Source organism: Lichenostomus cassidix, chromosome 2 (assembly GCF_008360975.1).
Source record: "Lichenostomus cassidix isolate B80296 chromosome 2, HeHo_3.0, whole genome shotgun sequence".
NCBI lineage: Eukaryota > Metazoa > Chordata > Aves > Passeriformes > Meliphagidae > Lichenostomus > Lichenostomus cassidix.
The window spans coordinates 128616611-128644099 of NC_139482.1; the positions used below are offsets into that span (position 1 = coordinate 128616611).

General features: G+C 39.6%; 2 protein-coding genes across 5 annotated transcripts in view; one reads left to right on the top strand and one right to left on the bottom strand.

Moving 5' to 3' along the window:
* Positions 1-20983, top strand: INTS8 (integrator complex subunit 8). The gene is made up of 27 exons (XM_085053241.1): positions 1-206; positions 1443-1617; positions 3608-3748; positions 4171-4242; positions 5400-5451; positions 5732-5914; positions 6597-6704; positions 7348-7503; positions 8007-8107; positions 8448-8589; positions 9385-9455; positions 9594-9769; positions 10639-10772; positions 11398-11508; positions 12145-12346; positions 12897-13018; positions 14035-14219; positions 15638-15671; positions 16329-16385; positions 16469-16530; positions 17563-17681; positions 18756-18859; positions 19479-19529; positions 20148-20221; positions 20298-20362; positions 20457-20500; positions 20771-20983. Exons 1-27 carry the CDS (start codon positions 77-79, stop codon positions 20885-20887), a joined length of 2988 nt encoding a protein of 995 aa, XP_084909367.1. The 5' UTR covers positions 1-76; the 3' UTR covers positions 20888-20983.
* Positions 18755-27489, bottom strand: part of CCNE2 (cyclin E2) — a 16129-nt gene continuing 7394 nt past the window's right edge. For all 4 annotated transcript variants that reach the window (XM_085053244.1, XM_085053243.1, XM_085053245.1 and 1 more), the window contains exons 7-12: positions 26419-26565; positions 25131-25226; positions 24268-24402; positions 23494-23605; positions 22687-22841; positions 18755-22278 (exon numbers count right to left, since the gene is read on the bottom strand). In XM_085053244.1, the coding sequence (XP_084909370.1) occupies positions 22180-22278; positions 22687-22841; positions 23494-23605; positions 24268-24402; positions 25131-25226; positions 26419-26565 (744 nt within the window). In that variant the 3' untranslated portion in view covers positions 18755-22179. The remainder of the gene's footprint in view (positions 22279-22686; positions 22842-23493; positions 23606-24267; positions 24403-25130; positions 25227-26418; positions 26566-27489) is intronic.

Genomic DNA, 27489 nt, shown 5'->3' on the forward strand with positions numbered 1-27489 from the left:
CGGCGGCCATCTTGTGCTGCCGCGGGTGGCCGCGGGAGCCGGGGGCTGCTGGCTGGGTCCCTGCCGAGCGGCCGGCATGAGCGCCGAGGCGGCGGACCGGGAAGCCGCCACCTCCAGCCGGCCATGCACGCCGCCGCAGACCTCGTGGTTCGAGTTCGTGCTGGAGGAGGCGCTGCTGGAGCAGCACCTGCAGAAGCCCTCTCCCGGTGCGTGCCCTGCTGGCCGCCGCCTTCCCGCGGCCTCGGGCTCGGCCCGGCCCCGCTGCCCTGCCTCGCTCCCCGCTGCTCTCGGGCAGGATCGTCCGGGGGCTGGGAGGCGTCGGTGCGGTGCGAGGGCTCTGCTGGGAGTCGGGGGCTGAGGGAGCCGGGCACTGCCCGGGGATGTGCGGCGGCATTTACCGCCGGCTATTACGCGGGTTTTCTCGCTTCACATTATCTTCTCCATTTAATAGCTTCATTTCTCTGTTTTTCTTGTTTGCTGTATCGCTTTTCCTTTCGCGTGTGTGAAGTTGTGTGCGGAAGCGTTGCTGTTTGTTGGTTTGTGCTGTGGGAAGCGCTGCTGGTGAATATCATTGCGGTTCACAGCTGCTTTTCTCCCACTGGAGTCTTGTTAGTGCCAGGAGCTGAAGTCGTCCGAAAGGATCAGTGCTGAAATTGCTCTCTGGACCTGGAATGCATCGAAATCGGGTCTGATGTATTGTAAGAAAGTGACCGTATTTAAAAGTAGCTGATCTCCTGTCGGTCATAAGTGGTAGTCATCTTTTTCAGTGCCCGAATTCTGTGAGGAGGTGGAGGAAACAGGAAAACCCGTTGCCTCTATAAAGAGTAAATTTAAGCGTAATCTATCCTAGATCTTAGATTTTATACTCTATTTTGCAATTAGTTAGGTAAATTCGTAATACTTGTTTTATGTTTCACAAAGTTCAGTGAGAGTATAATACTTATGATGTGGCACTCACAGGTATTGACAATCTTAATGTAAGGGAGAGATTTGGGTACTTTTTATTGTTTTTTAATCGATCTGAAAGTATTTTTTAAACGCATTCAGAAATACCATCAATTGCTTGTGAATATACTTTAAATGCCGAGGAGAATTGCAAGTGGATGTATAGTTTTTACAACAGCTCACTTGTGATTTCATTCGGCAGCATTTATTTTCAGTAGATGCAAGTATTGAAACAATTAATACAAAATAGTGCGAATAAGTAAAAGTGTGAGAGTGTGGTTACCATGGTCAAGTGAACTTTAAGGTTAAGCAAAGATATGTTAATAGTCTGATTTGAGTCAGCATATGCAGGATGTCATTTGGGACTGGAATCTACCAGGTAACAATGTCAGCATTATAAACACCAAGGACATAAGAACCCTGTTCTTACAGCTGAAAAAAAAATCAATTTCTTGGCTGACAAAGAATTTGAGGAGTGGCTGTGGGTTTTTTTGCAGATCCGCCACCTGTGCAGCTGATTGTTCAGTTCTTGGAACAAGCTTCAAAACCATCAGTGAATGAACAGAACCAAGTCCAGCCACCACCTGATAACAAAAGAAACCGCATTTTAAAACTTCTTGCTCTCAAAGTTGCTGCTCATCTGAAGTGGGATTTGGATGTATTAGAAAAAAGGTATAGTGTGTACACCTTCATGCTGAGTTTATTAAATAGAAGTGGCTTGAGATACTTATTTAAAAAAAGGGAAATCTTGTCATGCTCCCTTTTCTGACAGTATCTTCCTTGCATTAAGAACAGTCTTAGGTGTGACAAAATGAAACCAAGTTTTATTTCAGCTGTAAGTTAGGAAAGGATTTTGATAAAGGCAGTGTGTCTGAACAAATCAACACTGTTTAGAGAGGAAAAATAGCATGGCTTAGACATTAAGGTATGTACATGTAAATTCATCAAAAGATGAATTGGAGGTTGTGTTTTCTTCAGTGACAAAACTAGCATAAGTTTCCTCATTCTGACATGCTTGAAATTGGAGGTCTTGCTCCAGTTTTGTTGATGTTAAGACTCCATATATCTGTGAGCTAGGTCACTGAAATTAGTGTGGTTGAAATAGACAAACCTCACCTTTGCATCTTTCCTCTGGAAATTTCAGCTGAAGAATGGTCTGATGAGCTAGAACAGTCAGGAGCTACTTCAGTTTGGCAGGCTATGTACATTAGGGAGCTGCACTTCACAGAATCACAGAATGGGGCAGGTTGGAAGGGAGCACAGTGGGTTGTCTGATCCAACCTCCCTGTTCAAGCAGGGTCATCCCAGAGCACATGGCACAGGATTGTGTGCAGATGGTTCTTGTTTACACCTGGTTTCCTGTTTACACTTAGGTAATGGCAGGAGTTCTTTGTTCATTCACTCAGGTCTTTTATCCCATTTACCTGTAATTTAATGTAAAGTCTTAGAGGGGGCAATGGTTCTAACTTGAATGGAATTATAGAATCATTTAGGCTGGAGAGGACCTTTAAGATCATCAAGGCAAGTGTTATCCTGACATTGCCCAGACCACCACTAAACCATGTCCCTAAGTGCCATGTCCCTAAGCCATGTGCCACATCTACATGTAGTTTAAATACCTTCAGGGTATAATGGTGACTCAACCACTTCCCTGGGCAGCCTGTTCCAATGTCTGACCACCCATTTGGTGAAAACTTTTTCCTAAAATTCATTCTAAACCTCCCCTGACACAACTTGAGGCCATTTCCTTTTGTCCTGTCACTTTTTGCCTGGAAGAGACTGACCAACCCCTTGCTACAGCCTCCCTTCAAGGGGTTGTAGAGAGTGGTAAGATCCCCTCTGAGCCTTCTTTTCTTGTGGCTAAACACCCTCAGGTCCTTTGGCTGCTCCTCACAGAACACTCCTGATAAAACACAAGACCTAAAATTTGTTAAACAGAAACCCTGGCTTTAGCTGCAAAAAGTGTAGTTTCACAATTGTTTTCAATACTGGTTGCAAAGAATGCAGATTTTTCACAACATCAAAGGTCCTTTGGCAGTAGCTGATTCAAATAATGCCTATATTAGACATTATACATTAGACATTGTTCAAATAATGTCTAGATTAATAATAGTCTTTTAGTTGTGTTAAATTGTACCACAGAAGCTTGTAGTAGTGCAGTCCAGTCTGCATATCTTCTCATTTTATTAAAGAGAGTTCCATCCCAGTTGATGTGTATTTTACTTACTCTCTATTCATAAAGTCCCTAGTCTTAACTTCATTGTTCACTATATGTGAGTGAAGTTTCATTTGTGATGGAAATGGGATTGTCAACCTTCGGGGAGTATGGACTGGGGCTGCTTTGAAAGAATTTCTTATTAGCTGGGTCGTGCTGTTATAGGTGACTGGATTATTCTGGTATGGTGCCTGTGTGGGCTAATGCAATGGTGCAGACTAGTAGTTCAGCTGTCAGGGCAACCATCCACTTGGGCTTAATTTATGCAGCTGGTACTGTTAACTGCTTTACCTACCTGATCTCAAATGCTGAATAAATATACTGCCTTTGCATCCATGGGATGTTAAATAATAATCCAGTACTTAATAGTAGTGTGTATTGTTTGACATTCCATAAGTAGATTTACTCCAATAAGTATATGATTCTCTGTCTTTTGTTTTTTAATAGCTTGTCTGTTCCTGTATTGAACATGTTACTGAATGAACTTCTGTGTATCAGCAAAGTCCCCCCAGGAACTAAACATGTGGATGTAGACCTGTCCAGCTTACCCCCAACCACTGCGATGGCAATACTACTCTACAACAGATGGTAAACTACTACAAGGCAATAATGTAACATCATTATAGAACAAAGCAATGTTTTCTTCTATGTGTATAATTGTACATAGAAGGAGAAGGAATCTCAAAGTACTAATAATACTGTGATCTGTTGCTAGGTTATAGTGAAGGAGCTGAGTCTGAAAAGCTATTCTAGATCTGGTTTTCTTCCCTAAAAAAAATAGTCAAGGTAGTGGTTTGAACTCTTGCCTTAAATATAAAAATCTTCATGTCTTTCAGCTTTTTATGGACATCAGAGCACTTCTTAGCTACTAGATGTGCACTTGAGTAAAGGATGTATTCTAATGATGTAATGTATCTGAAATGCTAAACTGCTATTACCAAGAGGCCTGTAATCTGTTTATTACACTTCTGAGGCTAATACCATTCTTGGCTTAATTTTTTCCCGTGTAGGGCCATAAGGACCATCGTTCAAAGTAGTTTTCCTGTAAAGCAAGCGAAACCTGGTCCACCTCAGTTAAATGTGTAAGTTACAGATATAATTCATTTGGATGTCATGAATATTTTGTAATCAGGAATGTAATTTCTAAGTGGATTAAATAATATTAATGTACAGTTGCTTAAAATGTCTAGATGTAACATGGTAAACTTGGATTTGTTTCAAGTATATTCTTACTTTCCTGTCAGACATGCTTGAAACATATGCTTGTTCTGTTGTTCCTCTCTGTCAATGTTATAATCTCTGTGACTTTGTAGTGGCATGAAAACTAATGGGAGGAAGAGAGATGACAATTTGCCTTGGCAGAATGCTTATGCTCTAGTTTAGATGGGGTATTTCTTGCATCCGTTAGCATCCCTAACTTACAGTAGCTTGCTTAATGTGGTTGTTTTGTTATACCAGTTTGAAGCTTTGTGTATGACAGCCTAAGAAATAATTAAGTCTTTTCATTTGCTTCATTAGGCAACAATTTGTAATTTAAAATCAATTTTGCGTTTTGCATTCTAGAAGCTGTGAGGCTTTAGTAACAACTTGTCCTTGGAATTGACCTTTAGGTTATAAATTTCTCCAAAAGTTGGAAGTATCTAAGTGATACTTTTCATATGTTTTATGTTCATTTTATGCTAAAGCATTAGACCATACTTGTTTGAGAGAGTCTGTTTTATATGTTGGTTAAATTTGCTGCTGCTACTCCTCATTTTGCTATAAATCTTGTATTGTCCAGTGTGTATCAGAGTCTGATCCTGAATTAAAAAAAAATTCAGTGGGAAAATAATTTAAAAGTACTTCTAATTTTTTACATAAACGTGTGAACACACTTTTGCCCCTGACACGTTTGAGAAGATTTACATGTTGAAGCTTTAAGAGACTTGAGGCTGTGAAAACTGATTTCGTCATGATTGTTTTGCTATTGAATTGCTATTAGCAATCTGATCTTAAAAAAGCCAATGATAGCTTTGCAACTTTTTGTTCTATTGAAGCACATTCTCATACAAAACTGTATTTTCATTATATAGTTCTGTATTTCAGATATAAATAGTCAGTGGTCCTGCGCAATGATGTGTAAAATGTAGTTAAGCAAAACTTAGTATGAATGAATTATTGTGACTTAAAACATGAAAAACAAATAACATGCAGGTCTGCTTTATAACTGAAATCGTGACCTCTTCTCTCTAACTTGCAGAATGAACCAGATTCAGCAAGAAAAGGAACTAACTGAAAATATTTTGAAAGTGGTGAGACTCTTTTCCTTTCCTATTTTTGCTTAAGTTTACACATTAATACGAATGTCTTTGTTGTACAACAAATACTGAAGCCATTTCTACATGGCAATAGAGCAATTTTTTAAAAGTCCTTTTTTTAAGGAATTTTTTTTGTATAAGTCCTTAATTGTAGAAGGACTTTTTTTAAAACCTATCCTTTTATTGAGCTATTAAAATTCTATTGTTAACTTAAACCCAGAGTTAAACTCAAGACCAGGAGGTTAATTCTTTTAATGAATTTGAACTGTTACAGTTAAAGGAGCAGGCTGCTGATTCCATCCTGGTCCTAGAAGGAGCACTTAAATTAAACAAAGATCTTTATGTCCATACGATAAGAACTCTGGATTTATTAGCCATGGAACCTGGTATGGTGAATGGAGAAACAGAGAGTTCCACAGCTGGACTGAAAATCAGTGCAGAGGAGATACAGTGTCAGGTAGCTTCCATTTTGTATTAAAGCTTTCAATTTATATCTGTGTCTTTAAACAAAGTGTTAAGTAATAATTTTGAGGTAAATTGCAGTATTTTTAAATTTATGTTCCCTCTGGTTCTTTGATTTTTGGCGTGGGTTTTTTTTTTTTGAGGGGGGGTTGGCTTTTTGGGGGTGTTTGCTTTAGTTGGTTTTTGTTTGGTTGTTTTTTGGGGTTTTTTGTTTGTTTGTTTTTGTTGGTTTTTGGTTTCGTTGGGCATTTTTGTTTGGGGTTTTTTTTGTTTGCTTGTTTTTTGGGATTTTTTTGTATTGCAATGACATGCTACTGACTTCATTTTTACATTATTAGAACTTTTTTTATCGCTGTAAATATTGTTGCTTCTCACTTTTGCCCCTTCATTCCCCTGAAATAACCCATTATATGACAAGGACAGCTTATTGCATTGTTTTCAATGACTATTGGAAAACCATTCTTTAATTTTGTAATGCTTGTGCAGAATTAGACTGAGATTGCAGTTAAAGAGGAAGCAATTGAAGTATGTGGGGAAAGGTGTGCAGTGTATGTTGGTATGTTAGATAAAAGTAGGAATAGTTTAATGTGCAACATTTGAGCTGAAATACTTAATCTTGACTTGAAACATTACGTAAAGGCCCAAGACCATGTGTTTGATATCAGTGCTGTTTGCAGGTTTGCTATGATTTGGGTGCAATCTATTTCCAACAAGGATCTACAAATGCAGCTGTTCATGAAAAGGCTAAAGAGAAGTTTTTCAAAACAAAAGAGTTGATTGCAAAGGTAACAAGTGTTCTTCTAGCATGTATATTCAACTCTTCCGTAATAAAACCCTTGTCTAAACTATTGCTTCCTTCTTCAGCAGTTTAATAACTTTTAATGGTACACAGAGTTTTTAAAAAAATTTCCTGAAGTTTTGACAGTAATTTTTTTGCACATTGTGCCTGGTTGGAGATTGTATAAGTGGTTGCAGAATATTGCTGATTTGTTCTACATTTTGTGATTAATATTCTTTCACGCAAATTGTATTGATGCAAAAAATGCAGAAATAACATCTCCAGGGCTAACAGTCACTCGACTGAACAGTCAATGGTGGTGATGTGTTTTTGAGGAAGGTAACCATACAGTACTTCCTATTTGTTCCTACTCTTCTATTTTTTCTTAATCTAACTTTCCCTTGGAAATCAGATTCCTTATGTTCTAACATTTTTTAAAAGTACATTTTAATTTATAAGTAAGGTATGCTTCCTTTTTTATTTTACTTCATATTTCCAAAACTGCAGAACCCCAATTTTTATTTAAATAAAGCATGTACAGGCACATTCTTTTCTTTTGCTATTCCTTGGGGAAGTTGAGTCTCTGTTTCTTAAGCATGTGTTTCATAACACTTCGGCTGCTAAGATCTGATTTAACTCTTGCTTTTCAGAATGGCTCATCATCACTTCATTTTACCATAGATGAAGAACGGTTAGCTGGGTATTGTCAAGCTTGTGAAGTTCTTACCTCATCTTCTGATGATGCATCTCAACAGGCAACTCCATATAGTCAAATCCACAGCTGTTTGAAATCTGGCAAATATCAGGTAGGATGCCTAAATAAGCCCACATATATTTGAGGGGGGTTTTTACCATTCTGTTTGGATGATTCCATCTGAGCAGGTACAGATTTTAAGAAATTTTAAATTGTAATTTAACCATTAACATACTGTTTTAAATCGTGTGTGTTTAGGAATATAACATAATCTGGTATATATTAGATTAAAGTACCTTGGATTCCATACAATGGTAAATAATTCCTGCCAGCTGAGATAAGGGATTTTCAGGTAGACTCTAATTCTTTGGGTTTCAGGGAATGTTGCTACCTCGTTGTGCAGGTTTATTTTGGTTTTTTTTTTTCTTTGATTTTTCTGATGATAGAGAACTTTTTTTGTTACTTGATTCCGTTTTGGTTGTTCAGTGAATTTAAGTATTAAATATGGATGCAAGCTGCTTCTCTTAGTTTGATCATTTTTACCAGATAAAACAAATTTCTTGTCTGTTTCTTTTGCATTATGCATTGACTATTCCAACTGTGGTTTTGTTACAGGACTTAGTGAAGATATTCCTGGAAGATAACCTAACCCTCAGTTTACCTGAACAGTTCAGACAGTCAGTGCTGAGAGAACTCTTCCAGAAAGCACAGCAAGGGTGAGATATTAAATAATGATCAATGTTCAGTGATGCTGCAGACCAATTTTCATTAGTTGTGCTTTTTTGTGGAAAGTATGTAAAACCTTTTAATAACAAATTACTTATATCCAGGAAACTTCAGCCTGCATTTCTGTTAGCAGTAGTCTAAACTGCATCTTACATCACACCACAGCTCCTCGGTTGGATCTCACTGTGCCCATATATAGAAAAATGCAATGAACATTAACACTTAATTTTATCACTTTACTGATTCTCTTGATTTTTTTTTTTTTTCACCAGCTGTGATACCACTCTTTGTCAGAGATATCCTGTGATCATGAGTTTTGTTTCCATGCAGGAATGATGCTCTGGATGAAGTCTGTTTCAAAGTCTGTGTGTGCAACACAGTCTGTGATGTATTGCAAGGTCGAATAATTGATATTCAGTTTTGTCAACTGTTCCTGAAACCCAGCAAAGAGAAAATAGACTTCCTTCTTGAGGTAAAAAATTAAAATTAGAAGTGAAAATGGTATTTAGTGAGAGATATTTTTTTCCCCATGTAACTATTATTGTTGCAAGTGATGCTCAAATTTCTGAAGCAGAGAAAGATAACTTCTCAAACATTATTCAACTTGTTTGCAGTTAATACAATTACACTCAGTGATCACTGCTGCATTTGTGTTCCTAGCTGTGTTTCCATCTGTTGGAGAGGAACCAGTTTGTGAGCTGTTGCTTCAGGTTGTATTTGAAATTGCTGCTATTCCTGACATCGTTAAATTATATGGAGATATTGCTGCATATTTGTTTTCAAGGAACAAAGAATCAAATTCTCCGAGACAGAGAGAATGAATAGAAGAAGTATCTGTGGAAAAGGACCACTGTTCCCTTACCAGCTTTGTTGTAGAAGTTAGCATGTCATGAAGTGATCCTGTCAGGTTTAGATTAAATGTTAGGAAGCAATTCTTTACAGTGACGTTGGTGAGGCACTGGAACAGGTTGCCCAGCGTGGTTTGTGGATGTCCCATCCCTGGAAGTGTTCAAGGCCATGCTGATAGGGCTTTGAGCAGTATGGTATAATGGAAGGTGTCCCTGCCCATGGCAGGGAGGGAATGGTCTTTAAGGTATCTTCCAACCCGAACCATTCCATGATTCTATAACTTCATTGCCTCACTTGAGATAGAGGTTTACTGGCTGTTAATACTTGTGAGACAGAAAGCTGGTCAGTAACACTGTCTGTAACTAAGTATTATGGGTGTACAAGGGGACTGCTTAGTTCTTTCTGCTTTCTTTTCCAGGTTTGTTCAGGGTCAATAAACTTGGAAAATGCTTCTGAAGAACTGAAGAGAAGAATGGCAGCATTTCTCAAGTATGTACCCATATTAAGATAGCATGAATTTGCACTTTGTAAGCAATGTAATACAGCACAATAAATATTTCAAGAACTTACAACTTGAAAAATAAGCATTTTCTTCCTGCTTCTGTACTAACATTTTTATTTGTTTAGAAACTTGTGTTTGGGCATGGAAGATCTTCAGTTTGTCTTCATGATTTCATCTCATGAGCTTTTCATAAAACTGCTGAAAGATGATGAACGGAAGCTGCTCATTGACCAAATGCGGAAGAGATCTCCTCGAATCAACCTGTGCACAAAACCTGTGACTTCTTTTTATGATATCCCAGGTAATTTTCACAGCATTCTCATTAATTTATAAGCAGACAGTGGCTTGTTTACATGAGGAAAACCTTGAGATTACTAAGTGCAGGTCTGTTCTGAAAAAAGTTTAGAGAGAATGTTTTTAGAGTGAATACTTCCTGTTAGTTGGTGCATGTCCTGCTTCTTCAAGAAGGTGGCTGTTGCTTGTGTCTCCAGTGAGTGTAATAGATAAGCTCAAATGAATGTGTCCTAGGTGACCAAGTGTGAGGGTGTGAGGTTGTTTTGAACCAAATGTGTCTGTGGCAGCTGTTCCCAGACAGGGAACGCTGCCTCTGGTCTTACATAAACAAATGATGTGTGACTGTGTGGTAGGCTGGACCAGGAGTGTCATCTGAATAAAGTTTTAAACCTGCCAAAGTAAAACACAGATCTTTTCAAACCAGTTAATTTCCCCAATACAACTGGCTGGCTGTGCAGCTGCACAAGTCAAACCTAACAAGTGGTGCCAGATGGTGACTGGAGCTGGAAGGACCTTACTTTTTCAGCTCTGATGCAATCTTGCAGTAGCTTAAGCCAGTTAAGAAAATGTATATTTTCACTAAAGCAGTGTAGGAACGCATTTTAGCGCAGATGTTGAACCTAATGTGTTACTATAGCAAGAGTACTCAAGAGTTGCTGGAGTAAGGAAGGAGGGTTGCAAGCAGCCCTTTAGGTTGGGGTGCTGGGAAGGTAGCACAAGGTGTTCGTGGAAGGGCACAAAAGGATGGCTATACCTGTGGAAGCATGATATATCTGCTGTTCTTACTATGTTATGATTGCAATGTTATGTACTAAAGAATTATAAGTACCTACATTGAGAAGAAATATGCTGGAGACCTGGTTGCTTTCCTTCTAGCTTCAGCAAGTGTCAATATTGGCCAGCTTGAACATCAGCTTATACTGTCAGTGGATCCGTGGAGGATTCGCCAGATTTTAATCGAGTTGCATGGTATGACCTCAGAACGTCAATTCTGGACGATTTCTAATAAGGTAATTTCATGTGGTCACGAGATGCTATAATTCAAGGACTGGTTAGGTTACACTGCAATGAACAATAAACTGGTTACACTGCAATGAACAATGAATATTTTCTTATAGATCCTTAGGGTGACTTATCTGTTCCCTCTGCATACTGTTGTTTTAATAAGAATGATGATGCATGTCTAAACTCATGTTTTGTGTGAAGAGTATTACAACAAAACCTATAACCTTTGTTTTAAGGAATTACTGGCTGTGTCACAAGCTTTCCTTATGAGAAAAGATGTTTTCATAGCTTTTGCTTTTAGTTTTCTGACTAGATAGCAATGTTGTTCTAGCTGAAATTTCTGTTATTAGAGGGTGGGAGCAGGAGAGAGGAAGATCTTTTTAAGTAAACATATCTTGTGTTTTATTTTGGTTCCTCCCCTTAATTATTGCATATTCAGAACATGAACAAAAGGTGATCAGATGTTTTCATTGTACTTCTAAATGAGCCATATATTACGTGTGATTAGATGTAAAGACAAAAGAGTTGGCAGTAATTTTCAATATTAGGGGTTTGTTTATGGTGTTTTAAGCAGTGATGTGAATTCTAAAACTTGTTTCTGTGCAAATGTCCTATGCGTTTCTCTCCCAGTGGGAAGTACCAAATGTTTACGGCAATGTTATTTTAGGAATCAAAGACAGCCTCACTAGGGATTTGGTCTACATCCTGATGGCAAAGGGATTACACTGCTGTGCCATTAAGGTGAGTGAGCTGTCTGAGTTTACTGCTGGGTTTGGACAATTGAACCTTAAAAAAATGAAAAATTTGGAAAGCCCTTTTTTAAAAAAAGAACTGAAAAACTGGGAGGTGAGGGAGGTGGTGTAGCTCCATGTGTTGTATAATAAAGTATTTCTGTCAAAGTTCCATCTTTGAGCAGAGCAGAGATAATGGCTTTCCAGTGAGTTGGGCCTGGAGATAATTTCATTCATTTAAATTTTTATTATGATGGTCTAAATCACATGGCATCTAAATCCAGTGGTGATTTGACTTACAGATATGAAGTGGTGTTCTTTTGGATAAGTGTTTTACATTAGGAATTTATTGGAATGCTGTTTTATTTTCCTTGTAATTGACAAATTTGCTGAACTGCAGCTGAAACAAAGTTGTACGAAACATGCCAGTAGCTTAGATTTCTTGTTTTGTTTTCAAAAACTCTGAAACTCTTAAGCTTAATAGCAAGTCCAAAGCGTTCGTAAGTAGACGCTGTGAGATGCTTGAGCAATGCTAATGGATGCTGAGGCTGGTTCAGCCAGGATTGAGCTGAACAGCACTTAAGCTCATAGTATTTTCCCTTATGAATTCATTAAGAATGATTAATGCATATAATTTTTATTGCAGGATTTTGTCCATGCAAAACAGCTTTTTGCTGCTTGCTTGGAGCTTGTGACAGAGTTTTCTCCAAAGCTCCGTCAAGTCATGCTGAATGAAATGCTGCTTTTGGACATTTACACTCATGAAGCTGGAGCAGGTGTTTCTGGAGAACGTCCTCCTTCTGATCTTATAAGCAGAGTCCGAGGATATTTGGAAATGAGAGTACCTGGTAAGTATATTGCTGTCTTTCCTAGGATGCAGTAAAGCACAAACCTTGAGAGAAGCGGGGCAAAACCACAACAAAATAAAACAACTTTGTATTGCAGATTTACTATTTAGGTGGATCAGTGGAAAAACAACAGTGACACTGGTTTTAGTAAGTCTTTAGAAGCTTCATTAGTTTTTAGAAGCTGGACATGATCATGATGCCTGCCTGTTGCTAAGCATTGACAGTTTCTGTTCAGTGACACTTAAAGGACTTGAACAGGATAAATATGTCTGCACTTCTACCTGAAAAGCTTTGCTAATTGTTAAAGCTTTCTCCTGGTTTCACAATGAGGGCGTGACATGGTACTGTTATGATTAGAGGAAACTCTTGTTGCTCCTGATTTCCAGAGTTGAGGTCTCTTGTAGGGTTAAGCATCTTATTTTCCTGTGATAGCTGTAGAACAAAAGCAGCAGATTAGAGAGAATAGGATTTGATTGTTTTCATACAACACTGTTTCACAACACTGTTTCCTCCAAAAAAAAAGTTAAGCAAATAATCCCTTTTCTTTTAGATATTCCTCTTCGACAAGTTATAGCTGAAGAATGTGTTGCATTTTTGTTAAACTGGTGTGAGAATGAGTATTTGACCATGCAAGTTCCGTTACCTCTGGTTCAAACTAATCCTTATGTGAAGGTAATGAATGCTCAGTCTCAAAGCTTTCTCAGACTGTGATTGAATATTTTCTGTTGAAGTCTTTTGTATTTTTCAAAGCAAGTACTCTTCTGCTCAAGGGTGTGGGGCTTTGTGGCTGTAATGAATTAAGTGTGGAGTAGAAGATAGGGCTAAGCAACAATCTGTTTAGCAGTTGACAAAAAACACGGAGGCTGTGCTGGAGGAATACATGAAACAAACTGTATCTTGGCCCTTGTTGGCTGCCAGCTGAGGTTGGTTCTATCAGGTGTGTGTGGTTGTGATCTATGAGCTGACTGAAATTCTGTAACACTTCCCTAAAGAACTCAGCTGGAACTCAGCCTGGATTTATGTAGGAAGTATGAGAAGTGTGCAGCTGTCAGGTTTCATGTCTGGCTTCTTTTCTCTTCCTAAGATGTTTGTGTTCCAAATACATTGTAGTGGTTCCATTCTTTAACCCAATATTAGTATTGAATTTTTGGAGACATTCAAGCACTGCCTTCTCTGAAACTTTGTTTTCAAAATTGTTCTACAGCAGTGTTTCTGTTTCAGAGTTAGGCTATGGAGCAGAAGGCAGGTCATATTACAGGACAGGTTCATTTTTACTCTGCTCTGTTTACCTGTGATATTTCCTAATTTCCATTTTGAAGTTCAGCTTTTTTGTATAACGTTATGCCAGTTTCACTTAAAATTAATCACTATATGGAAGTTTAGTGAGTTCTAAAGAGTCAGGCTTTGTAAAACTGTATTTTATGGGGTGTAGGTTTTATGCAAGATTGTTTTGTGGAGCCTGTAGTAACGAAGTATGACCAGGAAAGCTAATAAATTGAAAAGTACTCTTTAATTTCTCTTTTCCAGCTTCTTCATCAGTGTTCTCTGCTGCAAAATTTAGTCATGTTGCTTTGTCATTTGTAATTCAAAATCACCTGCTTAGCCATTTTAAATGCCAGTGATTCGTTTGCTGTAGATGATATGCAGAGAAGCCTTATGAACTGTATTTTTTCTGTTGCATTGCATAGCTGGGCCAGTTGCTGGCTGCTACATGCAAGGAACTTCCAGGTCCCAAAGAAAGTAGACGGACAGCTAAAGATCTCTGGGAAGTTGTTGTACAAATCTGCAGTGTATCCAACCAGCACAAACGTGGGAATGATGGAAGAGTGAGTTTGATAAAACACAGGGAGTCTACACTGGGTATTATGTACAGGTATGTTTTCTAAAATTATTTTTGAAAATGGCTTGACTGATTTGTGTGATCCCATGTTCCCTTCAAAAATTGCCTGGATTCCACTATCAGAGTGGTGGCAGCAGCTAAAGATCTGAGTAAAAACCCTGTCCACTGTGGGAGTTAGGTATTAGCATGGATGTGTTGACCTTCTTTTGAGGGGCAGAAAAGGAGTGTGTGGGAGTCAACTCACCATGCAGAACCTGAAGCACATATGCCTGTGCTCCCGTTATAACCAGTGCGGATCTTCCCGTAAAGTCAATGGCATCTAGAAGGCAGTTTAGCTGATATTCTGGAGGTGTCTGCTTTGCATCAAACAGAATTGCTCTGTATCAGTTACATACTTTCATGGCTGTATCAAGCACATAGGGTATCTATACTTAGCTGTGTTTCTGAGTTTAAAGCTAGATGTTACTCAGTCTTGAAATTAAATTCTAGTTCAGCTGAGCTCTGCAAAGAGAAAACGAAATTACTCTAGTCAAGAATTTTCTGTCAGTCTCCTAACCACTGGCAGCCTTAGCCTCAGGTGGCTGATTCAGGACTCTGACTTGTCTACTCAGTGTTCTTGGCCTGTTCTGAAGTCCAAGCCTCAATATAAGTTACCTAACATGGTAAAGTTTGGCATGTATGATTATATTGAACAGCTTTTCACATTAAACCCTTGGGAAAGGTGCCTCTGTCAATCTTTTGTCTGTGTCTTTGCCTTCCTTGAGCTAATCAGGTTAACGTGTGCTAAAGGCCAGCTGTGTTTGCTTACACTGCTGTGGGGCATGCCTAAGAGGGTACAGACGTGCTTTAGCTTCCAGTTGTGTACTCTGGCAAGGAAAAGGAGTACAGATGTACTCCAGCTTACTGAACCTTTTCTGACCCCCCTGATTCAAACATTAAAGGTCAGTGACCATGTTGTTATTACGGAAAAAAAGCAGTGAAACCTTTTCTAAAGGCTGTCCTTGTCTGGGTTGTCTCACGGTGACAATTTCTGATGTTCGTGACAAGGAAATCAAAGTACATTTTAAAAGATCACTGTGTACCCTCTTCTGTAAGTCTGTAGGTTATTGTTGCAAACCTAACTTGGGGAATTGCAGTACAGTTCAATTGCTTACCCTTTTAGAGTCAGCAGTTGACTGACTTCTGCGATTTTCATGCCTTTTAAAACTTGATGAAAGAACATGTCTCTTATTTAACCTGTTTTAAGTGTAAAAGTAAAATTTGCTTGTAAGTGCATTAAAAGTGGATGGAATGCTTGAGCATTTTCATTTACATGCCCCACATTTGTAAACTTAGAGGTGAAAGGGTCTTGTGGCAGGTGAAGAATTTGCACTACGGACTCTTGTTTTAAGTGTGCATATATTCTTTGTTGTGAATGATTATTTACATAGGTATTTGTGTCCCTAATTTAGGAGTGAACTGTTGTCCTTCATCAAAAAGCTTCGGGTAAGTCACAGTGGTGTTGAGAATGTGTTTGCAACCTCCTTTTGTTGTAGTATTTTTCTGGACTTCTCATGTTAAACTCCAGAAAATCTTAACAGTTGCGTAGGTGTTTTGTGTGGCTGAAAACCTTCTGAATTTGCTATACCTGGCATACACCAGTGTGGAATAGCTTGTAAAAGAATTATCCTGAATTCTGATGGAGATCTGTTTACATTGGGAGTGTATTTTATTGCAGCTGTCACGAAGCAAAGCATTCCTTTTGGAGGGAGAAGGAAGCTGCTACATGCATCATACTAAGCAGCAGAAGTAAGAAGGAGGGAAATTTTTATAGCTTCTGGGTTTGTAAATGCATAGAAAGTTGTAGTATACTTGTCTTAAGTTTAAGGTTAGGTAGTAATCACAGAAACAACATAAAGATGTGTGAAACAAAAGTAAAGTTTATATCCAAGGAGTTATTTGGAAAAATCTGAAGTAATTAAGAACTTTCTACAGAAACATTCTTGCAGTACCCTTGTGTTGCAGGTTTCTTCACAAAATATTGTCCTATTTTAATAGGAAATTATAATGGTGACAGAACTTTTTACATAGTTTTCAAGCTTAGGGAAGACAGTGGAGTTTGGTTAGCTCATGGGAATACTTTATTTTTTTTTTCCTTTACAGGAACCATTGGTTCTAACCACAATATTGTCCCTGTTTGTCAAACTTCATAATGTTCGGGTTAGTATATATCATAAAAATCTTTCTTGGTTTTCTTGGAACGTTCCTTGTTGTGATTTCTCATACCATCTTTTTCTTCTTAGGAAGACATTGTGAATGATATTGCAGCAGAGCACATTTCTATCTGGCCCTCATCCATCCCCAAGTAAGATGTTGATGAAAAACATTATTTTTGAAATGCGCATGTATGTTGTGGGTTTGGTCCCAGTTACTGTGTTAGTGTGATTTCTCCATGTAAAGTCATCATTGCTCCCATTCTGTCTGTGGGAAGGTTGGTCTAATGGCACTGAGAGTTTTGCTCTTAATTTGATAGTCCTGATGGAGATACAGGAAAGAAGAAAGAGGTGAAGAAACTGGGGGAACTATATAATACTTTAATGTGGAATCACAAATATTTTTAATGTGTGTTTGAATAATAGCCAAAATATAAAGTGGTTAATGGTATGTATTGATTTCTTCTGGCTGGATTGGACTGTATTTCTCCACTGAAATGTAGAGGCTGTGTGGGGTGGGATCTCAGAATCTGGTTTAGATTCCATGTAAGCATTGGAAGAAATGACTCTTGTGAGAGAGTGTGTAATGTGTAGTGGGGTTAATCTGCCTGTAGTTGATCTAAATGGACAGTCTCGTTACTGATGTAAGCTTCAATGTATATTATAAGGTCAAGCAGAAGAAAGTTGTTTCATTATTACCAGAATTTAGTAGTAGGGTAAGAAAAATCCATGTTTTTAAAAACTAAAATTCCACAGAAACCTTGGGAAAGGCTACCCAAACTGTGCCAAAGCATTCCCAACCATCCTTTCTAAGCTAGTTCCAGAATTTTCCAGAGATTGCTGTCTGGTCATTCACACAAATGATGGGATAAATTTATAGTGGTTTCATATGTGGACTTCAAACTTCTTGAAGCCAACAATGTACATTCCTGCACAGAACCTTTTCATGGTGTCAGTCACATACAAAGTTCTGACTTTTTTTTCAAGTCTGTGAAGATGTATATGTTCTGTCAGATCTACCATATTGTAACAACTGTCTTAGTCACCAGGAAATCTTTTGTGGAGTTACTTGTGGTTCACACTTAATGCAAGGTGCTTTAGGCTTGAACTAGATGAGAAATCAGATTAGTGGTTAAAAAACCAAAGCAATAATTTAGGAATTATTTTTTTCTTTTTTCCTTTAGTCTTCAATCAGTGGACTTCGAAGCTGTAGCTATTACAGTAAAAGAGCTGGTCAGCTACGCCTTGACTATCAATGCAAACAACCACTTCTGGTTAATTATTCAAGCAGATATTTATTTTGGTAAGTGAAACCGATGTCTGTTTTTAACGTGTGTAGGAGTACCTTGCTGCTTTGAGATTTGTTTGACACAATCCTTGTATTTCCTTTTATGAAAAGAAGTTTAAGTGGTACATGAGGTTAAAATCTTCAGATGCAGTGGCCAAACTCAAATGTACATTTCATTCACTTAAATTGTCTGAGACCACTTCACTGAAATTTAGCTTTCAGGCCAGATTGTTCTTTTCTGGCAATAAAATGGTATGTTCTGTGCCTCTGGTATCTTCTTGCTGGTGCTTTGGGCTATCACAGAGGCAAAGTCAATATTTCCAAGTAATTTTTTTGGACTGGAAGGAAGGATATCTGTGGTGTGCAGTAAGATGTAGTGCAGAAATGTGAGTCTGTTGCTTCTAAAGGAGACACATTTGTGTAGAAGACGCTTTATAACCCTTGGGGTGAGATAAGGGGTCTTAATCCAGTGTTCAGTGCTGTCAAATGACATGTGGGAGGGTGATTCAGGGTTATAAATGGGCAGTGTTTATTGCCTGTGCAAAGTGCAGCAGCATCCCAGAAGGAAGACAGTTAAGTAGGGAGCCTCAAAGGTGGTACTTGCAAGAACAGTGGCTGGAACAGTGGCAGTGGTCTATGTTTCAGCAGCCATGTGGCCAAGCAGGCTGCTCCCTTCTTGGCAGCTCAGAAAGGGCTTACTGGGAATAGCAGTAGTGCTGAACTGTGAGAGTGCTGTGGTGGCATCAGCTGTTCCTCTCCCTCACACCAGTGTGCTAAGCTCACTGGAGACAAACTTCTTTTCCACTCTAAGGTTGATGGATTCACGATCAACTACGTGAAAAAAAAAAATCTCAAAAGGCAGACCTTTGCCTGTGGTGCTAGTTTTCTTGATTGTGTAGTTTTTCCATCCACCACTATGTAACCATCTTGTGTGTGTCCATGCTTTTTAAACAATGATTATCAAGTCACTTTCCCCGTAGAATTCAGTTGTGAGATAAGCATCTGAATAATTCTATAAACAGTTTATCTGAGTATTAAATAATTGCTTTATTTACTTTTGAGACCTTATTTTACTTTTTCCCTTGGCAGCAACTAATCAGTATTCAGCAGCCCTTCACTATTACCTGCAGGCAGGAGCTGTATGCTCAGACTTCTTCAATAAGATGGTGCCACCAGATGTTTACACAGACCAGGTGAGCTAAAGTGGGATTTACAAAAATCTCTCCTTGGATTCAGTCAGCTGACTCATTCTATTTGATTCTGTGCAGAGACAAAATTGTCCAGCACACATTCCTGTAGCATGTGAGGTTTTATATCTTAATGCATTTAGGAATACATGTTCTCATAGGTCCTTTTTCCTTTCTGGCTTGTTGCTTGAAAGCTTAGAAAATCTGAAACTTCTCCTTTGCTGAATCACAGAAGGCTTTTCTGTTAGAGCCTGGACATGCAGAGCTGTGTGCTGGCAAAGCACTGTGGGATGCCAGTGGAGTAGAGAGCAAATGGAAAAGCCCAGAGCACAATCACTGTGTGGAGTGGCAATCTCCTAACTCAGCCCTGCTTCACCAGCAGGGCTGGAGAGCTCACCTGAGCTCCAGCTGGTGGAAGTATCTGGCTCCCACTGTGCTGGAAATCTCCAAAGTGAAGGCTCAGTTCATCAGTGGATGTGCTAAAGCCTGGCAATTCTTAGCAGGCAGAAGAAGGTAGATAGCTGTTCTAGCTGATCCTTTGAATTAAAAATCAATAAAAATTGCAGTTTGTGTTCCAAAACAAGCATTTCAGAACACGTGTTTTGTTTTTTTAACCTTTCTGTAGGTGATAAAAAGAATGATCAAGTGTTGCTCTTTACTCAATTGTCACACCCAGGTAAGAGGTGAAACATGGCATTAACTAAAACATTCGTTTATAAATATTTTGGTGATAAAAGGTGGGGAGATAACTTTCTAGAAAAGACTGAATTGAACTTCCTTTGGAAATGCAGTCTGCAGTGGAGTAGGTTTTGTTCTTACCTTTGCTTCTAGGACAGTCATAGGACTAAAATTAATGAGTAATTACATGGAAATGTAAAAAGTGGGGGTGTTTTGTCCTACTTTTCTCTGATAATGCAGATGTTATTCTTTTCAGAGACAGTATCTGTGGGGTGGTGTTGGGAATCTGGCTGTTCTTCATAACTGCACATGCTATTGCTGTTTCATGGGATCAGTCATTCTCCAAGAAATAACAAAGCTTGTGTTAGGCTCTGCTTTAAAAGCTCTTAGGAAGCCAAGGCAGTCCCTCCTGATATGAGTAAATCCCTTTTTCATTCAGCTATTGCTGCTGTTGATATGGCAGGATGATCTGTGTTCAGGTGCTCAGAACTTGCTTGCCCTGGAAGCAAATCTAGATTATGTCTAGAAAAGGAGTGGAATGAGCAAGGCTGGGGTAGGGAAGGTTTGTTTGTGGGGAATTAAGGCTGTCAGAATCACAGCAAGTCTTTCCTTACAGGTAGCTATTTTGTGCCAGTTCCTCAGAGAAGTAGACTATAAAACTGCTTTTAAGGCACTGCAGGAACAGAACAGGTAAATGTTACAGCAAAGCTTAAAGATATTTAAACACAGTATATGACTGTGTCAGTTAACCTGCCTTGTCTTTCAGTCATGATGCCATGGATTCTTACTATGAATACATCTGGGATGTCACCATCTTGGAGTATTTGACATGTATCCTTTTGCTGGAATACAATTCATACTGGATGTTCACAGCTAGGAAAAGTCCCATTTCTTACCTAAGTGACTTTTCTTGACTCACCCTCAGATCTCCACCACAAAAGAGGCGAGACAGACAAGCGGCAGATAGCAGTAAGTTAACCCAGGGTGCTTGGGGGTGGTGGGATTTCTTTAGTCTTTCCTTGCCTGCAAGCACCTATGAAAGGATGGCTCCAGTTTTAATTTTGTCCCACAATTCTTTTTAGAATCTGGGTGCTTATGTAAAGTTCTTGCCATAGGGGTGGGGTGGTGTGGGGCATGTTACAGAAATAAATCATTCATGGGACTAGTGCTGAAAATGCCTTGAAATGAAACAGCATTACTGTAAGGCCTCTTGCTTGTTGTCTCGTCTTTTGTTTCAAGATAAAAGCCATTGGCCAGACAGAGCTGAATGCCAGCAATCCTGAGGAAGTCCTACAGCTTGCTGCACAGAGAAGGAAAAAGAAGTTTCTTCAAGCAATGGCAAAACTTTACTTCTAGGCTAATGCTGGAAGACTATTACAAAATGTGTAAAAGTGAAAAAAATCTTTCAAGACTTTATTATTTTTAAAAATTCATTTAAATTTTTGTACAACATTTACAGTCTAGTATCTTTCTTCTTAGAAATAGATGAAATCTTATAATAAACCCCTTATTTTTACAAACTGTACAGAAGGCTGGAAGCAACTTCAGCTAGTTCTGCAATGGCTTGTTTGAAGACATGAATTCAAGTTTGCTAAGTTGAATGAATTCAAGTTGGTGTGAGTGTAATGTGGATGTGGGTGACACTTGATGCTCTAGTGCAGCTTTGTGGGCTGCTCAGCGTCATGTAGCACTTGTCCCTGGATGTGGAGCACAGATAGGAGCATCGTGAAGGAGGGAGGAAGACTGATACCCTTCTTTCCCAGTACTGCCCTTCATCACAGAAGTGACTCAGAGGTAGTGAATATTCCAAGTAAAACACAGTAGTTAATGCTGTTTATAAACACTGATACTGTTCACAGCTCCACAGTCTGTTTAAAATACTGTTCCTATGACATGAGTGGTTGTAGAGTACCTGCAACTCCCTTTATTCCATACCTTCTCCAGTTCTCATGCTGCTCTTTCTTGTTTCAAGTGGGTGGCTGGGGACTGAACTTCATCCAGTTATGGATACTGCAGCAGCTGGTTCTGTGCTGGTACTCCTACCTGAGGTCAGTGAGGCACTAAAACTGAAGTTTATGGCAGGCCTGAAGGGCCACCTTAAATTCATCAGCCTCCCCTGGAGCTGCGATTTGATACAAGGCTGGCTGCACCGTCCTGCCTGCACCGAGTGGTTTCAGAGATATGAACGGCTTACCCACGGGCCTCTGTAATACTGCACCTGAGCTGAGGGCACTTACTGACAGGAGTGAGCTCTGACCTTACCAAGAAAAGAGAAAGAACAAGAAGAGGTAATACGTACAAGCTGTCAATATTCTGCTCATCTAACCCAAATTAAAGCAAGTCTGACATGTAAACTGGGTGGACAAATCCTGTCACTCAGCCCTATTAAAAATGTTCTTGAAATTCATAAGTTAAGAAAGGTGAGAATTGAATTAAGTCACATCAGAATGAACCAAAGTGGTCCAGGCTCTTGTGATAGCAGGGTGCAATGCTCAGTTGAGCTTTTCTGTCAAGTCTGTAGGATGCTGGTCTCAGTTTCCATCTGCAAGTCTTGAAGAGCAGTAAAGAACATGAGTCACCGTTAGTGTGGTCTTGTTCTGAAGCACCAAGTCCTGTTTCTGAATCTGTTCATGACATTTGACTGTATTTCATTTCTTCTCTGTGCTTTTGGGAGGGGTTATTATTCCTGTTGACACAGGTGATAACTGCCCTGGGGCAGTAGACACTACTCCACTGTTGACTTCTTCCTGTGTATTGGGGGAAGAAGACAAGAGTTAATAGCTGTGACAAAGTAGACTTGTTTGTGGCAGTGGGAAACAGCAGTGCTTCCTCACACCACTCACACAAGTCAAGCACTCCAGAGTTAATTTACTGAGAAAACCAAGGTGACATTACATAACCAAGTGATTATTCTCATAATAAACACCTCTCCAATACTGCTAATGCAAGTGTTTGCTTATGGTCTGGGAGTGTTTGGGTAAATCATGTGTTGTTTATAACATCACTGGTGGTTGAGCATCACTGCCCACACTGGCTGAGGTGAGCCAGGCCAGGTGTGAGCAGGGAGGTGCTTGGGCCACTCACAGCTGCCTCAGGACAAAGGGATGTGTAATGTGGTCTCAGCTGCCTGAACTGCACATCCACAAACCACCTACCAGCATGTCCAGATAATTTGTGTGTGTCTGGATATTATGTCGATCTTCTGCTGCAACCTTCTTAAAGTTCTTCAGCTTCACAGGGACTTTTTTTGCCACCTTCACAAAAGGAGCCATCCATTGTACACACTCTGAAATGCTGTCCCAATCTAAGCCTAAAGGGTAGAACACAGGAATTTATTTAGAAATCATGAGGGAGTTGCACAGTGTTCCAATATGGCCACGAGTTAAAAAAAACCAATAAATAATAATACTGCAAATAAAAAATCAGAAACATCCTCCCAGAAATAGCCATTTCCTTATGCTTGTTACTTAAAAGGGTGGTGGCTGAGGAGGGTGAATAGAAGTCACAAGGGTTGTTGCTTTCCAGAGGAGGCTAAAGTGACTTGTGGCTTGAACACAAGATTGTGGGTCATGCTATTAAAACATACACTGGGTGCTGCTGACAGACATAAATGACTGCTTGACAACTACATTTCAGGAGAAAAAGTAGCCAAATATATAGCTAATGATCCCCAAGCAACTGGAAGTCACAGAGCAAATACTAGCCCAAAAGCAAGAACAATAAATCTGCTTCAGTTCCTCAGCAAGGGCTGCACTGCTGTAGGTGGTTCCTCCTTTTGAGTCTTTGTAACATCTGAAATAGTGTAGGAAGTGAAATTAGAAGGAAAAGAACAAATAGTAGTGTCCATGTGGCTTTTGGTCTTTGGCAGCCTGGTAAACCAATACTCTCTGAAACAGATTTGGGCCTGTGACAGCTGTAGAATTCCTTGCCTAACAAGGCCAAGCTTTACCGAGGCATCTTACCTGAAGCTTTCTTAACTATTTCGATTGAGGTATAGTGGCAGAGCGCTGCAGCAGCTAGTGTTCTGTACTGGAAGTCCAAAGAATTCACATCCAGAATACACAGGTCTAAAAGCTGACGACATGAAGAGTAACAAATGTTAACAAGCTGATAGTTTAGCATGATCCTGTCTCAGAGAGGGCTATGCACACAGCAGTCAAACAGCCTCTGCCTCAAAACAGGGCTGAGCTCCAGGAAGTTACTTTCTTAAATTTAAATACTACCTCATGCAGTATTTACACCACTGACCTACCCAGCTTCAGTAAGCATCTCTGAGGTTGGGCACAACACATGCCCATACAAACTGAACCACAGCACTTCCAGAACAGTCAAAATACTCCCCGGGCTGCCTTCTTAGCAATTACACAGAAACACTGTTAGGGGCAACTCAGGTAAAAATCGCCTAGGGTCCGAAATCATCCACTTTCCTCTCAGAGCTGTCACTGCTGTTTACAGAATGCTGGCATGCACAGTGATTAAAGAAATAAGATGCATTTTTTTATTTTTCCAGCATACAGAAAAGTCTTAAAAGTATGTGAAAGCAGGGAGACAAGAAACACGGGGTACTTGTCCACAAAACTGAATTTCTTTGGTGGAAATTTCTTTGCACATTCCTTAACAAAGTAACAAGTGAGGGGAAACATGGGAACACTTAGAACAAAGTGGCTTTCAGAGTGTAATGCTCAGTTGTGCTTGTCACTGCCCCAAGAGCAATTTTTCAACAGTTTACTACGTACCTGGGCTATTTGAATGAATTTTTCCTGAGAATACTGAGGTAGCAGCACTTTTGGAACGTCCTTCAGAGCATCCACTTGAAGATAGAGGTTCAGCCAAGAGACAATTGTCACTGGACAGAGTTCCCATTTTAAAGCCTGCAAACATTTAACAAACAGTTAAGTGCCTTAAACCACTCAAGGATGCTTTTGTGCTCTTATTTTTATTTCCATATCTCTCCTGAAATTATTGCACAGATCCTTAAAATACACTAAAGACTATTTACAATTTCAAATACAAATTTTCTTTTTTAAGTTGCATTCTCACTGCATTTTGAAAAGTCTCAGCACAAATATGTATCCCTTTACCCATGCAGTTGGATTTTAGGTATCTTCTCCATTCAGTAGCTGGGAAATTAATCTTATTTCCTCAAGCCTTTGGGCTAGCTGCCTGTACCAGCAACTTTTATCTGTTAAGGAAGAATAAATGTATAGAGTCCTGTGCTGGTAAAGATGAATCTTTTCCAACATGAGGAGCACCGAGTAGTCAGGTCTTTGCCTGTCTCTCCAGAAGCCCCTGTTCCTGGACAGCAAGGGACATTGGCAAGTGCAGTACTTTAATGACAACCTTCCAGCCTGCCTGTGGCTGGCTGCACTGTTAAATGGCTTTACCTTCACACAAGCATGAAAATCCTGTCCTTTTCTAACAGTCAGGGACTGCACCCTAGCCAGGGGCATCAGAGGTCCACCGCACACACAACAAAGGCTTCACTATTGTGCAGAAACAGGGACTGGTCCCTTTTTCTAAGCAAATAAGTGACATTAAAACACAAGGCTCAGCTGGAGAGTCTTTCAACCAGCACTTATAAACACAGCAAAGTTATTACCTTTAGCATTATAAGTTCCATTCTTACAATATCATCTTCACTGCAAGCACCATCAGTGACATAAGCGAATTCCTGTATTTTAGGAGCGTAGATTTCCTTGAAACGGAGGGAAAATGAAGATTAGTGTGTGTTATAGTTCTAAGAAAGGTTGAGAAGAAACTGGGAAATAGTTTTCTGTCCATATTGACATGTTAACATTTTTTTTGCTGCAAGAGTGTTTTTTTTCATTATATGAAGTGACTTGAAACATACAGGATGAGGAGATAACATATAACCTACTTGGGTTTTAGTATCTGTTGAATAATGCAATGGCCTTATTGCAACTCTTTTAGCTTCTGGGGAAATAAATGCTGACCAAGCAATCAGAACACCCTTTCATTTATAGCTCCTTCTACTCGGCCATTCCAATTGCTGTAAAAACATACAGGACACTGCTGTCCCTAGAAATGGCTGGCTGGTACAGGTTACCTGCAATATCAGTGCTGGTGTAATCATATAGATTAAAAAAAATCTTAAAAAAAAATAGAGAAAATCCCACAACCAGCCACTGTAATTATCAAAATCTATGGTGCAGAGATGGTTAAGGAAATTTGCCTATGCCAGCCGGGGCCAAGCATAGTTGGGTGTGTAAGTAAAAGAGAATTTGCCAGGAAACCACGGCTGGCTCTGTGACCACTATGGTCCCACACACTTCCTTAGGACAGGTAGCTGCTCATAGTGCACAACCTTGCTTTGGGAACAACAGTAAGATCTGGGGGATCCAAGATAATAACTTAATCCTAAATCTTCCTGTCAGTCTAGCCTACTGTGCATTATCCAAAAGGAAGCTCTTGGCCCATAGATATAGCACACAATGTAAGGTATCACCATCACTGCACTTAAGACTCACACTCCACTGTGAAGACGATACCAAAAGGATATCAGCCTGATGTACAGAAAGTTTGAGACTTAGACTTGGTTTTGTTCAAGTCCCACACCCATTCCTGAGATTGTTTGCCAACTGCTGTATATTTGGAAAAAGACAAAACAAAACAAAACTACTTCTAGCACATTTGCATGCTTTTTAAGTTTATGTGGTCTCCCCTGCTGCTGGAGAAAGGGAGGACAAAGACTACACTCTAAGAGACTGACATATGCACAACTGAAGGAAGAGAAAAAAATTCCCCTTCTGACCTTCCGTGTTGTACATACACCAACAAGTCCAAAAGATTCAAAGAAATAAATGTTATCACTGTCTTTTTAGTTACTCCAAATTCAATATCCTCCTCTCTGTAAGAGAGCTTCTTACCTCAAGTTTGGAGGCAATGAATAATGAAGTAATTCCTATGAGCTGAAGCATGCTCTTGTTAATGTTCTTTTGTGTCAACATGAATCTATCAAAGAAGTCTTGAGCTAGGTAGAAGGTTTCCCGGTGGAGTGCATACACCTCACACACCTACAACAGGGGAAAGACACAATCCAGCTTTCTGTTATAAAACTCTGTGTACACACGTTGGAGTATTCAAGCTTTAACAGCAAACTGTAGTTTCATCTGTTGCACACACAAAGCTTCACATACCTAGGTGTGGTAGGATGCAGTGGTTAGCATGGGATTAGAAAAGTTATTACCCATGCACCCACCTAAATGTGAATTGCCTATGGTGTACTAACAAACTTTCAAAAAAACTCTTTCCAATTTAAATAGCATCCATGTTTCCTAAAACTAGGTACAGCTTTCCACTGAAAGAAGAAAGGCTGTTGAGGAAAAAAAACCCAACAAACCAGCAACACCTACACATGCACACATTAATTACCTTGATTAAGAATACTCTCAAAGCTTAAGTTGAAGTCAAATGCTCACTAAATTCCCACAGGTCTGTCCCAGGGCAGAACCACTAAAAAATCAAAGTCTTTGGCTGTACAGCAAATAAGCCTGGAAGCTCCTGGTGGAGGGTGCTCTGCTGGCAGGCCAGGAGCACTGCCTGCAGCCCCTCAGGCACACCGACAGCCTCACTAAGCAGGAACAAAACTGCAGCAGCAGCCATCTGCTCCCTCCCATTGCTGGTTTCCCCGGCAGGGAGAACTTTTAATACTCGCATTGTATCAAAGTGTTTCAAATACCAGTTCAACAAAAAAAGAAAGGAGTCTGCCCAGACCTGGAAATCTTGGGGAGGGACCTGCTTTTTCATCTAAGCTCTAAATGAGTGGGGAGGGGCTACCACATCTCCAGCTCATCTGCAACTCTGTATCCCTTTCACAACTAGAAAGCAGTTAGATATCTATAAATTACTTAGTTAGATATCTATTAATTACTTTCAACCTACATGCAGTAAAGAACAGGAACAGAAAAGAATATCCAAGAAATAGATCCCAGCCACTT

Excerpts from the sequence above, each read along its gene's own strand:
- INTS8 (XM_085053241.1), top strand. The coding sequence starts at position 77 with ATGAGCGCCGAGGCGGCGGACCGGGAAGCCGCCACCTCCAGCCGGCCA. Across the intron at positions 13,019-14,034 it reads AAACTAATCCTTATGTGAAG|CTGGGCCAGTTGCTGGCTGC; the intron begins GTAATGAATGCT and ends TGCATTGCATAG. Across the intron at positions 16,531-17,562 it reads TGGCCCTCATCCATCCCCAA|TCTTCAATCAGTGGACTTCG; the intron begins GTAAGATGTTGA and ends TTTTTCCTTTAG.